The following is a 16,526-nucleotide window of genomic DNA, read 5'->3' on the forward strand; positions in this document are numbered from 1 at the left end:
ACAGGGTACTTTTTATTTTTCCCTCTCCCCAGTGCAGAAAATATTGAAGCCATGTCCTCTACTACAAAAAGCTATAAGAGAAGGGTCCTTTCTTGTGTGGTGATGGTGCTGCTTCTTGTTACAGAAATTCAGATAAATAATATATCTATTGCATTGTATCTTCCCCCCTCCCCCAAATTATCTATTGCCCAATGCTTCTACTGTCCACCACTTTTCAAAATAATAAAATTAACCTGTAAAATGTATTTATTACAATAATGCCTTTCCATTAGTTATTCCTTTCCTTCTTCCCACAAAAAAAAAAACCTGATTAATTTGGGGTAATTTAACAATGCTCTGGTGTTCATTTGTTTTTAATGATAGTAATCAGTCAATCTTAAAAATCCACAGAAACATTTTTAATGAAAGATGGGAGATTGTAAAAGATTAGTAAACTAGTTTGCCTGGGGAGTCTTCTGGGAGACGCGAACCAATTTACCTCTAAGCCAATTGTACTTAAGTAATATGAGAGGCCTAAGGAACAAAAACAAGAAATAAAAGACTTTCTACTTGAAGTGATTTATGAAGATAACCTGAAGATCAACAAACAAAAAATTGCAATTGTGACCTGCAATGTTTGTGGTATTTGTCTTCCTTTCTGAAAACAAGCTGGAATACATTCGCAGCAAATGCACATGTATAGCAAGCCTATACATTTGAGAAAAAGCCATGGAATTAGAGTTCAAATTGCTATCATTTAAGAAAGGAAGCTCCAAAGTAAAAAAAAGAGAGAGAGAGATGGAGAGGGAGAAAGTAGATAGATGTAAAGACAGTATCAAATGCACTGGATGAAAGTAAAAACCAAGAGGAAGAAATGAAGATATAGTCTCCGCTAGAAATCAGAAACAACACTCCGTTCCTTCAAATTCAAACTATGGATGTTTAGAAGGATGAAAATGAACGTGACTTGACTCCCTAAATGATAAATAGGAAGAAACTGCATCCGCAATAAGAAGACAAAGTGTAGTAGTAGTTGGTTTTTTTAGGACTCCAACAATTGAAACAAACATGTTGACTGAATCTATCAACTAATGAAGTTTGCTGTTTGCCAGGAAAAAGGTTCAAGGGTATGACAGAAGATTTTCTAAGTTACCACTTTTAATAACAATTATCCCTTCTTGTTGATAGATATGAGAAAAAATGATGTTGTAAAAAAGAACTATAACTCTATCATAACATTTCTGATGAAAGGGTGAAAGACATGCATGATCCTATGTTAGCTGGTCATGTTAATAAGCACTGTTACATTAAGAATATGTCTGGTATGGTCAGTCCACACATTGTTCTGAATCCATACTATGGAGACAGAAGTCTTTGTGCCTGAGCTATGGTGGTGCAGTGCTTAGACTGCAGTGTTGCAGGCTAATTCACTGCTCACTGTTCGATTCTTACCGGTTCCAGGTTGACTCAGCCTTCAATCCTTCTGAGGTCGGTAAAATGAGGACCTAGATTGTTGGGGGCAATATCTGTACACTGCTTAGAGTGGGCTGTAAAGCACTATGAAAGGGTATATAAAGGCTAAATGCTATGGCTATGTTAATCTTCCAAAGTGGGTGCCTTCTCAAAGAGATAGATTTGGCTGTTGGTTGGAATTTGGCAAATCAGTCTAATTTTGGAAGTTTTGGTCCAAGCTGGTTTCATCCAGAACACCAGATTAAATAAAATTGAGTTAAAGTGTTTTAGATCATAGAGAAAGACAAATCAACTTCTCACTTGGTAGAATGTGCTAGTAAATAGAGATGTATTAATTTAATTTAACAGTTAATTTAACATTATTGGCCTTTCCAAAGGTTTTGAAAATGAAGAGTGGGCATGAGAGATTCTGAGTGTGAGTAAAACACCATGCACACAAGTATGCATTATTTTGTTTTTTAAACTGCAAACTTCCTGCTACCATGTTTCCCCGAAAACAAGACAGGGTCTTATTTTCTTTTGCCCTCCCGAAATAAGCACTTGGTCTTATTTTCGGGGAGGTCTTATTATTTTTGAGGTGCAGGAGGCGGTGAGCGTGGCCACCCCATGGCTGCTGCTGTGTGGCAATATTTTTGGGGAGGGCTTATTTTCAGGGTAGGGTTTATTTTAGCCCATGTGCTCAAAAGCCCGATTGGGCTTATTATCCAGGGAGGTCTTATTTTGGGGGAAACAGGATAGTTGTTTGGTCCCAAACCTGAAGCATCTGTTTTAATTTGTTTTTAAAAAGTCAGGTAAGGACATAATTTAACAGTCCTTCCCCATATACTACTTACTTATGCTATTTCAAGTTCCTGTAGCAGTTTTAAAAAACAACAATATCTTGCAAATACATAATCGCCTAAATGTTAAATTTTCATGAGTGAAGACATTTTTGCAGGTTCCCGAATTAGCCTTCCAGTTATATGTGAGCAAGCAGAAATCAGCCCCTGTATAAAATTTATTGTCCATCTCAAGATAGTACTTTGATTTTATATATGCGAGGGATGTTAAACCAACTCATTGGTAAAGCCAATCGGTTTTGCTGCTCTTTGCTTCTGAGCATCATCAGCCAGTAAAAAGCCACCTACCAGCCACAGGCCTGTTATGGTTGATTGATAGCATTTAAGAGACAAGATCACCATTCATTCCAATCAGAGAATAAACATTCTGGATTCATCCCACCCTAATAATTTGGGCATGACATTAGGCACTTCTTCAAGATTTAAAATGGACATTTGCCTGCCTACACTTGCATACTTTTCCTGTGATTGCATTCACAATTTCTGTCATACCAATGCCCAATGATTGCCTTTTGCTCTGAAGAAAAAATGGATTCTTTAAGCAAAAAAGTAAACAGAAAAGTGAGGGAAAATTTTAAGAAAAGATCACAAATGAACTGGAGGTAAAACATGCATAATCATTCTTTTACATTTAGCCATAAAATCTAAGACTAAAGTTATGGAATTTATCTTCTGGGCTTTCCATTTTCCTTCTGAGAGCTTTAGTGGGGTTGTTGGTGCTGATTCATTCAGACAAAGGGATTCTTTGCAGAAGGAATAGAGATGTAGGTAAATAAAAGTAGACAGACACCCCTAAACTTAAACTTACCACCAATTGCTTGTCACCAATTAACTACATCTATGCAGTCTTCTAAGTCTTCTAAGCCAAAGGTCTGGGGACTGGCTGGGCAATTCTGAGCGTTGAAGTCTACAGGTCTCAAAGTTGCCAAGGTTGGAGACCCATATTCTAAGCAGTGTTATGGAAATGTGCCCCTCTTGTTAGTCCCCCCCCCTCCAACTCACAGCCTAGTCAACAATTCTGGAATTCTTTATTGGAACTTTTTCAAATACTATCCAGAGCTGACCATACTTAACTTCTGAGATCAAAGTCACATGTTGCGACCTGCTGAGGTAAGCATCAGGGAAGGCTCCATCAAATTTAAAGAAGCCTGGTGTAGCTTATCTATTTCTGAATATTATTTTTATCATTTTTTCTTTATTACATCTCAAGATGAGGTCAAGTGCAGCTATATCCAGATATGAATCTCCTTTCTGTTGTCTCTTTTCCATTTTTTTTGCTTAATGAACTGCTATGAAGTATGTAATGTAGTGCATTCCCGTTGTGCATTATACTGCAAAGAAACCCATCCATTTTGCACTATTCACAAGATGTGTCCAGATTTCTGAGGAATATCATCCTCAAATGCAATGTAAATTATTAACCTAGCTCTAGATCTTCTATAGATCTGCCTAAAGAAAAGTACAGTATTCTCTCATAACAAGTACCCTGTTTAGCAATTGTTTGACAGTGGTCACACTGGTCCTTGAAGTTATGACCATCACAGTGTCCCCGGGGTCATATGATCACCATTTGTACACTTTACAGCCAGCTTCTGACAAGTAGAGTCAATGGCAGTAAAATCACAAATCGTGTTTATGTACTATCTTGCTTAATGATCAAAAGTGATTCACTTAACAACAATGGCAAAAGTGAGGTCATAGATCTGTGATTTCTTGCTTAATGACTGCATTGCTTAATGATGGAGTTCCTATTTCAATCGTGAGAGTCCTTAAGCAAGAACTATCTGCATGAAAGTCTGTAGCAACTTCTCTGAACTAAGAACAATTTAGATCTAGCAATATTAAACTGCCTGAATGCAGTTACAATATTCACACACAAGAATAATAAGGTAAAGCATGTGTTGAGAGAGAGAGAGATCCAACATGTTTATTTATACCAATAATTATACACGAAACATCAATTTCTGTGAGATTATTATTTACTTTGAGAATACTACCAAAGCCTTTCTCCTTTTCCCCATTGTAATAAAGAGATGTTAAAAAAATTAAATCCTTAAATAATTTCAAGGCAATATATTATATTTTGTAGAGATCCACCTTAAAGCAATTGTTTATTTTCCTCCCACGAGAATTAAGTATCTTAGTCAGGCATCACACCTAAATACTTGCTTAACTCCAAAAATGGATCTAGTCTTTATTGTCACTTACATAGTTTGAATATTCTTGGGGCAATCTTGTCAGGAGAAATTTAGCATTTTCATGTTCAATCCCATTTAAGTGAAGGAGCACTGAATAGTATCTTCTTCACTATCCTCCAAATAGTCTTCCAATGCCCTTCTTCTCTTTTTCAACTGTCTGGTGTCCTTGCAACATTCCATGGCTGTCTACTTGCTAAGGAGCATAGATGGGAACGGAATGTTGCAAGGACATAGGCAGTTGAAAAAGAGGAAAAGGGCATTGGAAGAATATTGGAAAGACAGTGAAGCAGAGGCACTGAAGCTTGTATACCATGAAGGTTTACTAAATACCAAAGATTCCAAACTGTCCTACAAGAAAAATAAAATGAAAAATAGAAAAGAGATATAGCAAGGCAAAGTATTACATTGCCAGGACACAAAAAAGTAACAGGCAAAGGAGATAACATGACCAGATAAATGGCTAAGAGCAGAAAAGTTGACAAAAGAGACAGAGGGTCTAATTCTGGTTGTACAAGGCCACACTTTACGAACAAAAGCAAGAAGACAGCAATAGAGCACAAATGCTATCTCTGCAAAGAAGCTGAAGAAACAGTAGACCAATTAATTGGCTGCTTCAAGAAGATAGCAAAGACTGACGACAAACAATGGGAGGACAAAGTAGCAACAATGGTGCTGGATATTGGAATATGCAAGAAATATCACTTGCCTGCAGAAGGGACTGAAAGAACTGAAGGGACAACAAAACAGGCAAATTAATAGCAAATGAAGAAGCAAAAGTCCTCTGGAACTTCATAATTTAAACAGACAAGCATTTGTCACACAGCACTCCAGACTAAACAATTAATAGGAAAGACTAAAAAATCTGGATAGTAAACATTGCAATACCTGGAAGCAGAGAATAGAAGAGAAAGAACTGGAGAGAAATCACAAATTACAAAGACCTGCAAAAGGAAGTCAAAAGGCTGTGGCAAAAGAAAGACCAAGATAGTACCAATAGTAATAGGCACCTCGGCCTATCATTTAAAGGTTGGATATTTACAGATTACAGATTAACAGAGTTGGAAGGGACCTTGTAGGTCATCTAGTCCAATTCCCCCCCCCCCCCACCCAAGCAGGAGACCCCTACACCATTTCTGACAAATGGCAGTCCAATCTCTTCTTGAAGCCTCCAGTGATGAAGCTCCCATAACTTCTGAAGGCAGGCTGTTCCATTGGTTGATTGTTCTCACTGTTCTCACTGTCACAGTCAGATTCATTTCCTGAATACTCAAAATGTCACATGGTGAATTTAGAGTATTTGGAAAAATAACCTGTTTTGAGATTAGAACACTTCATAGCAGAATGGTTGTGGTCCTCTACTCATAAAGCATCAAGCTCAACAACAAAAAAGAGAGAAAAGATGGAGAATGAAAAAAGGCAGCAGAAGTCAAAGGTGGGATCTTGTGGGAACCATGAATTATGAACAGAGGTATAAAATTATGGGCAGAGGCATAAAAAATAAAGTAAGTGGAAGTCAATGCAAAGGATAGTAACATAGTTCTTACAGAGAAGAAGCTACAAGGTGGCAAATAGTGAAGATAAATGAGTAGCCAAAATCTGAAGATTTAAAAAAAAGATTTATTAAGAACAAAATCCAGGAAAAGGAATATATACTATAAACCAGTGGTGGGTTATAACCGGTATGCTCTGGTATGGGTACCGTTCTGGTATGGTGCTCTGGGGGGCCCACCCGCCCGCCTGCACTCCTTACTGGTATTTGAGCTCTTTGGGGCTTCCGCACACACGCATGGAACGTACGGCGCCTGCGCGACACTCCACTGAGCAGCTGGAATGTCGCAGAGGCACAGCGGGACGCTGCAGGCGGTAAGTATGCATACACGCGCTGCACACGTTCATGTGGTAGACACCCAGCCCCATTGCATAGTACTGGTTTCACCGGGATCCAGAACCCACCACTGCTAAAAAACAAATAACATATAGAAAACAAAACCATATTGGTGAGAAAAGTAAGTAATATGAGTAAAAAAAGAGAGGATAGAGATAGAATGAAACAAGTAAAAGCTAAAGGGAAGGCAAGAATAAAGGAGAATAAAGAGAAAGAAAATATCACAAATGTTTAAGTCAACATTCAATAGTTGGAAATAGCAACTTGTGTACATGTAAGAAAGAGAAGCATCTTTATGTTTTATTTATTCTGTCTGTGGATAGAATGGAGAATATAAAAATGAAAGAAAATGAAGGATATGTAGAGATGAAGCAATAGCTCTGCCTTAGATAATCTGAGGTACCCAGTCAGAAATAATTACAATCAATGTCAAAAGGCTGTATAAAAAAGGGGAAATAATGCTAAGGTATGCAAAAGGTATGCAAAGAAAAAAAAATGCTTACAGGTCTGCTGTTTTGAAGAGAAAACAAATATTGAAAGTTGAAATAATCAGTTTAAGAGAATAGGCCCCAAATATACCACTCTGGGAAAGTGAGGGGGAGGGAAGAGGAAGATAAGGCTCAGCAGGCTGTCACATACATTGGCAAAATAAATAGCAAACCAAAATAGGAAAGAAAATGAAGTGCGCAAAATAGAAACCTATGAAAAACCACAGATTTATAAAACCCTCAACTGTGAATACTTTGACATATTTTAGAATACTCCTTTTTAAATATGTCGATCTGTGACCCAATCAGAGGAATTCTGGATGAACACAATCATCCACTTTCATTGGAAATAGAAATAATGGCATTAAATACATTGAACCTCTTTTGGGGTTGCATTGAAATCAACATTATAAGATCCTGCTGAAACCAGTACCTGAAGGGCAGTTACAGCAAACCTGGGTGGGGAATTCTGGGAGTTGAAGTCCTCCAGGCTTAAAGTTGCCAAGGTTGGAGACCCCTGGTGTAATCTACTCTCAATAGTCTGGTTTATAATAACCTATTGAATTCACATCCTAAACTCAATGGAAGAACCTTTCCTCGTGCTCTCAGTGTAATTCTTGAGCACAATTTGCTGTCAATTCTTTTCTTTTTTCTTTTTCCTAATCCTCCTCCACCCCCTGCAAAGGAGATTCATCTGAAACCAGGAGCTTGTGTATGTGTGAGTTATGACTTGCAATATATTGTGAGAAAGTGAGGCAGGGCAACAGGAAAAGAGAATCCTATTGAACTTTAAAAAGTTGGTTGCAATGTTAAGCTCAGGACGTTTTCAGGGTAAAATACAAAATAAAATATTCTTGCCATCAATATTGCTTGGCCGCCTTCTGCCACTTCTACCAGTTCCATGTACATGACTCAGATAATCCAGTTAAAGCTTTTGAAACCAATCTTCAACATAGTCGCCCACTGAGTTGGCATCACTCACAAACTACTAAGACAGATAACTGAAAGCCGTTAGCGGCAAAGCCCGGAGTTACTTAAAAAGCAAAAATGGGTAGTGTCCTACACAAACTCTGCCACCACAACAGATCCCAGATACTCACATAGTTATCTCTTGCAGACCAGCCAGGATAGAGCTGCATGTGAAGCTGCCTTTCCTTGCGGGCCAGTTCATAATACTTGGCTTGCTCCTCTCGTGACAACGCGTGCCACTGAAAAGGAACCATAGAAAACAATGAGCACCCAAAAAATTTACAGTGCTCTCACACCCTGATCAGAAAAGAGTACTGTTGCCTTCCAGGTGTTGGTAGGTAGGTGTTGGTAGCTCCCATCAGCAGCAACCAGCCACATTCCTAAGCAAGGTCTAAGATATATCTAGAAATCTTAATTCTCTTAACATCTAATTTATTGCATAGATGTAAGGTGGGTGGGTGGAAGATCAACATATTCACAAAGATTCAGCCCTTAACTTTACACATGGTATTTGGAAACACTCTGTTGCACACATCTGATCTTGATAAACACATAAAAGAAGAATCTTCCACATAACAGAGGAAAACGTGGGAATTTGTGACTTTGCAGATGCTGCTGAACGACAACTTCTAGACATTCGTTTATTAATTATATCAATTTTATATAGCCACCGTCTCACAGCTGTGAATCTAAAGAATGGCCAGTAGGAAGGATTCTGGGAATTGCATTTTAGCAAAAACAATACAGTCCCAACTCTTGTGATAAGGCAATGCTCCATTTCCCCCTTTCCACCTACGAGTTTTCTGTACTAGAACATGAAAAAAAGATGCAGAAATAGCAATTTTCTTTTAGAATTTCTTCATTTCTCAAATCCCCAAATCACTAATTACTAATATAGTCACTGTTATTCATTTGCATATGCTTGTACTTATCAGTTTTTATGGAAATGGAACTTCTCTGTGCAGAAAGCAACGACAAAAGTAAGAATTCAGCTTCTTATTCTATAAGTAAATGGAATCCCTGCACATTGTTTAACCCCACCCCACCCCAAATTTAGGAATAGAAATTTTTGATTGAATTCTCAACACTTTTTTAATGCAATTAACACATAATATCCACGTTAAGTTTTTACTATTTGGAATCAAGATCAGAATTTGGGATACAATTGAAAGTTACATACCTAAGAAGTGTATGCCCTGATGAGAAAAAATAAATTATATGATTGGCCAGAAAAGGAAATAACAGAGGTCTTTGAAATCCAAAATGAAAAAAGCTTGCTCAGTTATAATAAATTAGTTGAGCAGCCTTTGGTAGGTCATTTCTCATGTTACTTCCCCTGTCCAAAATGACAATAGTTGGCACCTGCCTTACAGCGTTGTGTGGATCCATACTTTGTGGCGGGAAAAATATTTTAGATGTAGAAAGTGATCTACAAATAATCAATTTGAGTTTCCTGACATCTTTTAAAAGTCCCAGATAATGAAAACTGCTTCATAATCTGCTGATGCAGGGACTTGTATACAATCTTTTTAAAAAAAATTGGAAAAAGGAAGAAAAAAAATGTTGTGTTTTCTTAAGCTATCCATTCTGCAGCAGTGCATAAGTTTTGTTATAAATTTTGTTACACTTTCAAAGCCCATCCAGATGTATTGAAACAGATGCAAGGGCCATTCAAGTTTAAATATGGAGAAGGTGTAGCAAAACCAAACCATGGAGATGTCCGCTCTGGAAAAGTGTGTTGGTGTACTGCAAACTGCACATCAACCAGGCCACTATAAAAGGTAAAGGTCCCCTTGCACATATGTGCTAGTTGTTCCCGACTCTAGGGGGTGGTGCTCATCTCCGTTTCAAAGCCGAAGAGACAGCACTATCCAAAGACGTCTCTGTGGTCATGTGGCTGGCATGACTAAACGCTGAAGGCACACAGAACGCTGTTACCTTCCCACCAAAGGTGGTTTCTATTTTTCTACTTGTATTTTTTATGTGCTTTCGAACTGCTAGGTTGGCAGAAGCTGGGACAAATAACAGGAGTTCACTCCGTTACATGGTGCTAGGGATTCGAACCACCGAACTGCCAACCCTTCTGATCGACAAACTCAGCGTCTTAGCCACTATACAACTAGACTATTCACCTATACAGGAGAATAATTTTCAAAGCCTTTCTCCAGACTCTTTCCCAGGTCCATTGGAGCAATATCTTAGCTGAAAATAAGGTAAACCAAACAACTCATTCATCACGAATCTTTCCTAATGCCTATATATCTTACCCGTCTTCCTAAAATTTGGTTGATCGCGGCACTTTCCTTCAAGGTGCATTCAGCAATGACCTTTGCCCGCATTTCTTTCATGTACAACATAAAAGCATTCAAAGGCTTCTTGATAGTAGGCTTCTTAGCTTCCTTTTCTCTCTTTGGTTCTGATTGTGATTTCCTTATATGAAAGAGAAAAGAAACAATTGATAATGCAGGGTCTTACCTCAGTACTGCAGCCTCTTAGAAAATGATAAAAAACAAGGATTGACAGTGAAGGAATAAAAACGGATGAGCCAAAGATTAAACATTAAAAGAGCAAAATATTTTTTTCTAATGGTAGTCAACGTTATCACTGGAGATATAATTTTGGTCCTTATGGTCCAAAATATCCTACAAAACATCCTATGAATCCAGTTCATTTGCTCTGTTAATCTGATATATAAAATATATGTGAAGTGAGGTCGACAGAAGTCCAAAAGCACTGCATTTCTATCATGTCTGCCCCTCTTCTATGACAGCCTTCCAGAGACTTTTACAGACTGAACTTCTGAAGGACCTTTATGGGTGGATATTAATTATTATTACTTGGATAGTAATTATTATTAATTATATATAGTTCTTGAGCTACAGTGGTAATTGGGACCATAATTTCCATTGATAAATGATGTGGTCATAAAGCATGATGTGACAGTTAATGACAGCAATCCTGGCCATTGCCATTATTACCAATTTAGCCAAGCCACTCCCAGCATCGTCCCACCCAGTCCCTTAAGTTTGGAACTGCCTTCTCTTCAACTCCCCCATCCTCTTATCACCACCACCAGCACCCTCTCTGCCCTTATGGCCACTTTGCATTCTGCCACCTCTGTCTGTCCTGCTGTACTGTACTCACTGGCTCAGCTGACTTTTGCCATCTTCCTCCCACTGTTATCTAGTTGCGCCCAGCCTGGTTCGAAGGTCTTCTTCCTGAGGTCACTTGTGCCACTCTCTGAATAACATGCACGATTCCCAGGCTGCTGTGACCATCTAAAATCCATGAGAAGGCCATGCCTGCTGTTCTGCAAATCATTTGCATCATTCTTGTGATGCTTCACAAAGCCTTTGAAAAGCCTCTGAGGCATCCTGAAGCATCATAAGAACAGTATGCACTTTTTGAAGGATAGTGTGAATAGCCTTGGAAGAAGGCCTAGCAGGGTCAAATGCTGCCTCGCCTAGGGCAGGTTGGACACACCTTTTTAGCAGGAGAAAGATGGTGATGGTCAGTTGGGTGTGGCAGGACCTATGGAATGTGTGGTGGCAGCTTTGAGCTGCGCCACTGGTTGTGGGCTTGAACTGAAGTAGTGGCTGGGAGGGAGGGGCAGCTGACTGAAATTGCTGAAGGCCTCAGGCTTCTACTTCAGCCCCCGTGTTGCCACTGCTACCAAGGAGTGCTGTTGTGCAGGGCAACCAAAAGGGCAGAAAGGGAGGAAAGGAAAAAAAGAAAGTGGGGGGAAGTGCCCCTGTAGTCATAAATGTGGCCAGACTTCCAAAGATGACTACGCGAGCGCTGCAATGTCTACAATTTTGAGGGCCATTCATAAGTACCATTGGTTCAGCACGACTGTAACTTCAAACAGTGGCTGAACAAATGGTTGTAAATTGAAAACTACATCGTTCTGTCTTTGTTGTGCATTGTACTACATTTATTTTCTGGTGGAAAAGTTTATTGTATCTTAACTACGTTACTGTATGTCTTGAAGATTCAGCAGCATAAAAATGCAACATATAAATGAAGAGCCAAGGTGGCGCAGTGGTTAAATGCAGCACTGCAAGCTACTGCTAGATCAGCAGTTCAGCGGTTCAAATCCCACCGGCTCAGGGTTGACTCAGCCTTCCATCCTTCCGAGGTGGGTAAAATGAGGATCCGGATTGTTGGGGGCAATATGCTGACTCTCTGTAAACCGCTTAGAGAGGGCTGAAAGCCCTATGAAGCGGTATATAAGTCTACTGCTATTGCTATTGCTAAATAAATAGCACAGTACCTATAGGTTTTCATCCCAGCTCTTGGCTACTTACATGCTTCGGTCGTAATGATCCATTTCTTGTTTCCCAGATGGAGATGTGATGCCTGGGTGTGGGAGGCCTGGTGCATGCATTCCAGAGCTAAGCACCAAAGGATGTGTAATCCTGCAATATAACACAGATTTGTTATTGCCTGGATTTCTAATGCATTATATTAGAATGGGATTTGTACAGAAGTTGGACTCGTTTCTAGATGTGGAGAGTGACTGTTTCACAGAACTTTGTGTGGACATTGTGTAACAGCAGAGTTTGCTGACTTCCATGTAGGTTGACATTTCCAGAGACATAGCACAATATAAATGGAAGCCTAGGTTTCTAAAGTCTTCTGGAACTGCAACATAATGGATGCTTGGGCACTCAGCTGCTGTATTCTGAATTAGACTAAGAAATACAGCAATGACAGCCAAGGGTTAATCTACACTTGAACAGAGTTTGGTTTTCAACAATCGTGAGACAAGGGCTCTGGCTCACAAGGTGGCACTTTCTAGCTTGATGTCCCTCCCTCTACATTGACTGTTGGAGCAAACTAACACAAATGTTACATGTCAAAATGACAACCTCCCATCTGCAGCCGTCATCTTTGGTTATCCTGAAATTCTGTAAGGGAAGCATTCTTTCGGGATGGAGAACACCCAAGAACGCTTTGACACAGCTCTTGGTAAAGCTTATGGCAATGCTGAGTCAGGCAGCGCCAACTCCAACTTGGTATTTTCTTCTTACAATGCCTGTAGTTAAATAAAGACTGCGAGACTTAATTTGCTGTTTGATTAAAGAGCTGTATTTAGCAGTTCCTTACATGTACCTCAGGTTTAAGTTCTAAGAAAAATAAAAAAGGGGTGGGGAAAATTTTATGCTGATTTTCTGGCTTCAGTTCTCTGCAATAATTATTTTATGCAAGTTGTTCTTGCCAAGGAAACTAGGTTGTTGGGTGACTAAGCCCATTTTAGATGAGGACCTAGACGTGGCTTATATACCAATTCTTTGCCAAGAATTTCTTAGGCTAACGTCCTACAATCTGTGTCTGAGCCTGTGGCTTTAGTGCTATATAAATATTGAATGACCCTTTCCCTTTCTTCAGTAATTCTGAACAGAAAGGGATATTAGAAAGTAAGGGCCACATTCCTGAAGTTTTCATAAAAAAGATTGTAGATGAATTGTTTGCACATTCTTCAGTTCTGAAGAATACTTTCTGCATTATAGAAAGATGCTGTCAATTTACTGAGCATCATGACTAAAGCTTGAGACAGAAGATTTGCCCATGGGAGACAACCAACTGTTCATTAGCTCTGTTGGCACAAAAAGAAATGATGCTTGATATTAATCTACTGGCATAGCTTGAAGCTTGATCATTATCTGTCAAGGTGTGCGTTCTTGTCTGAAAAATCTGCCTCATTCTCTGCTGTTAATGGGAATGCTGCTATGGCAAAGAATGAAACTACCAGATAACTAGGAGGTCTGTCATTCATTTATCTTAAATATTAAGATACTTAGACAGGCAAAGGTGCCTGAGGCAGAGTAAACATTAAGGTAATGGCATAATAATACTATAATAGTAAAAATAATGATGTGCCTTTCCCCATTATGACTCCCAGAATGTCTTCATCAAGAAACTTATTAGGACAATACAAAGCAGAAGCCAGAGGAGAAATGCAATGAATGGTGCTTGCGCATACATTCCCTGTAGGTTAATGTATATTCCAGCTGGACCTTCTCAGAAGTAAAGAGAAAATAAATTTGGCATTCAGGTCATTCTGATTAGCTCCCCCAAATTTACAACCAAGTGGAACAAAGCCCAGCCAATTGATCAAATTCTTTTGTGATGATCAGGAAAGCCAATGGCATTGGTTTTTTTTTTTTAAAGGTTTTGTATGAGAAGTCGCCACACACTTCCATAGAAGCTAAGCTAGTATTTGATATAGCTGGTGGCCACCAAGATATTGATGGAATGAGGAGAAAAGTGTAAACCCTCTGTAACTCAGCAGAGCAAAAGTGCATTGAGAAAAAGCGAAAATGGGCTGAAGGAATGCAGCACATAAGGAAGAGAACCTGGTAGCTTGAATGCACCAGGTTTTCTACCTGATTTCTACTTCTGTTAAAGACTACTAATTGAACAAAGTTGTAAGGAAGTCCATTATTTCTTGAAGCTACATCAGGTAGATAATTTTATTTTAATGGTAGTCAACAAGATATTGCTTCACTTTGTCTTTTGAGAACCCAGAAAAAGGTTTACTAGTAAGGACACATATCCTCATTCTACTGAAGTCCTTAGAAAAGAGCCCTTGCAAAATTCTGCACAGCTTCAAACTCTGAAAAGGGGACTGAGGGTAAAGGCCTTAATATATAACAAGAAGCATTTTTGAGAGCGCTTAAATAACTGTGGACGATTAAAAAAACCTCATCAGAGCATTTTCAGCTCTCCTTCTTTCCCATTCCTAGATACATGACAATAAGAGACATGATCTTTGGCTTTGCAACATCTTGCGAGGGTTCTCTCTCTCTACTCTCCTACTATTGTTGATCCCAGCCAAACTGTACTTGTCCTCTGGAAGGTCATCAAATTATTTATTGATTTTTGGTCAGAAAAGTCTGTCTGTTTAAAACAAGCGAACTCCTTCCCCGTTGCTGCCATCTGGACATGAGAGCTTCTCCCTAAATCCTGCAAACGTTCATGGTTTGAATTGCAACAGAAGCAGAGCAACATGTCCTGGCTCAGGCAGCTTATACTTACCTGGAGAAAGTAGCCCCAGCAGAGAGCGCCGACGTATAGGGCTGTCTAAATCCACATGACTGGAAAGGGCAGACAGGTTGGCTCTGCCTGGGAGCAGGAAGAAAGAGGCTATAAAGCATCTACACCCATGTCACTTTTCCTGCATACTTTTTTTCCTTCTTTTTTTGTCTGGACTCATAGCTGGCTAAAGTTGGGAACTTGTATGTTGGGGAAAGGAAATTTTTTTTTGTTACTTATTGGCTTTTGTCTAAATATAGACATGAGCAGAGAAGAGTTTTCTCTAGAGTTTCTTTAGAGTTTCTCTAGAACTCCACCAGTGATGCATAAAAACTACCTGTAATGACTATATGTTTAGCTTTGAAATATGGCTAGAGAAGTAGGCTTTCATTCCTGGTTGAGCCACACAATCAGGTAGAGACTTTTGACATAATCCCTCTCCCATGCATCAAAGGGTTCATTCAGTCTAGTTATTTGGGTGCAAGCAAGCAATGCAAAATTAATATCCCTCCAAATCCAGACAAATATTTCTATCATCTATACACAGATTTATCTTCTTTGCACTATTAGAAATTAAGGTCTAAATCAGGGGTAGTCAACCTTTTTATACCTACCGCCCACTTTTGTATCTCTGTTAGTAGTAAATTTTTCTAACTGCTCACCGATTCCACAGTAATGGTGGTTTTATGAAAACCTAATGAAATTTTTTAAATAATGCTATGAATTTTTTTTAAAAAGTCAATTAAATTTTTTAAAAAAGAAAGTGCTTCAGTATCGGACAAAACCCCTACCGCCCACCATGAAAGCTGAAACACCCACTAGTGGGCGGTAGGGACCAGGTTGACTACCACTGGTCTAAATAAAGAACATTTCAAATCCTATTTGACAGAAACACAAAGCCATTGCTTAGTTGATGCTCTTGAGTCAGTCTGAAATGACACCAGTCTTATCACTTGTTCTCTTACATAAGTTACACTTACAAACTTGCTCTATTCCAACCATACTCCAAATGGTTACAGAAGATTACGTTTCAAAAGTGAAAGACATTGTTTAACTTTGCAAATGTTGGCTTTTTTTCATTTCTAAAAAGGGCTAATATCTCTTGGATTTTATTGTAAATATGCCATCCCCACGATATCCAAATCCAAATGCAAGCACATTCCCAGTGAGCTTTTAGCAAAATGCCAAACAAATACATGCATCTTTGGTTATTAGCCAAGACCTGTGTGTGGGATGCAAAGCTGGCAAAAATAATTTAGCATTACATCACAGGGAAGCATGAAGTGGCAAGTGGAGGACTGGATTGGGAATGCTTCTGCAAAATTCAACTGAATCCAGGACAATATAGTTCTTTATAGAAGCCTCCACATAAAACAATGTAAATATATATGATTTATACTTTTTCTACTCTTGTTAAACAGATAATGGCTTGCAATAATCTATACCTAGCAAAGGTAAGAATTTCACAGTGAAATTCTGAAAAAGTATCAGTATTGGCTCTAATTATTAATCAGTTTTTGAGGATTTTGACTACTGACCCCATTTGAAGCCTTCTACCTAGGAGGAAATTATCTACTCTTACTTTAATCCAAAATACAATCTGGGGTAGTGTTTCCCCAACTATGTATCTTCCAGAATTATTTACTGTTAGTGCCAA

The 16,526-nt window shown here is 38.9% G+C and overlaps 1 protein-coding gene across 3 annotated transcripts in view; it reads right to left on the minus strand.

The window, feature by feature from the left end:
- The window catches only part of TCF7 (transcription factor 7), a 129,036-nt gene that overhangs the window by 12,468 nt on the left and 100,042 nt on the right, over positions 1-16,526 (minus strand). For all 3 annotated transcript variants that reach the window (XM_087709546.1, XM_087709545.1, XM_087709544.1), the window contains exons 6-9: positions 14,873-14,959; positions 12,139-12,249; positions 10,099-10,261; positions 7,963-8,070 (exon numbers count right to left, since the gene is read on the minus strand). In XM_087709546.1, the coding sequence (XP_087565672.1) occupies positions 7,963-8,070; positions 10,099-10,261; positions 12,139-12,249; positions 14,873-14,959 (469 nt within the window). The remainder of the gene's footprint in view (positions 1-7,962; positions 8,071-10,098; positions 10,262-12,138; positions 12,250-14,872; positions 14,960-16,526) is intronic.

This window comes from Thamnophis sirtalis, unplaced genomic scaffold (genome assembly GCF_051295495.1).
Source record: "Thamnophis sirtalis isolate CommonGarterSnake01/CBP01778 unplaced genomic scaffold, rThaSir2_p1.2 scaffold_3, whole genome shotgun sequence".
NCBI lineage: Eukaryota > Metazoa > Chordata > Lepidosauria > Squamata > Natricidae > Thamnophis > Thamnophis sirtalis.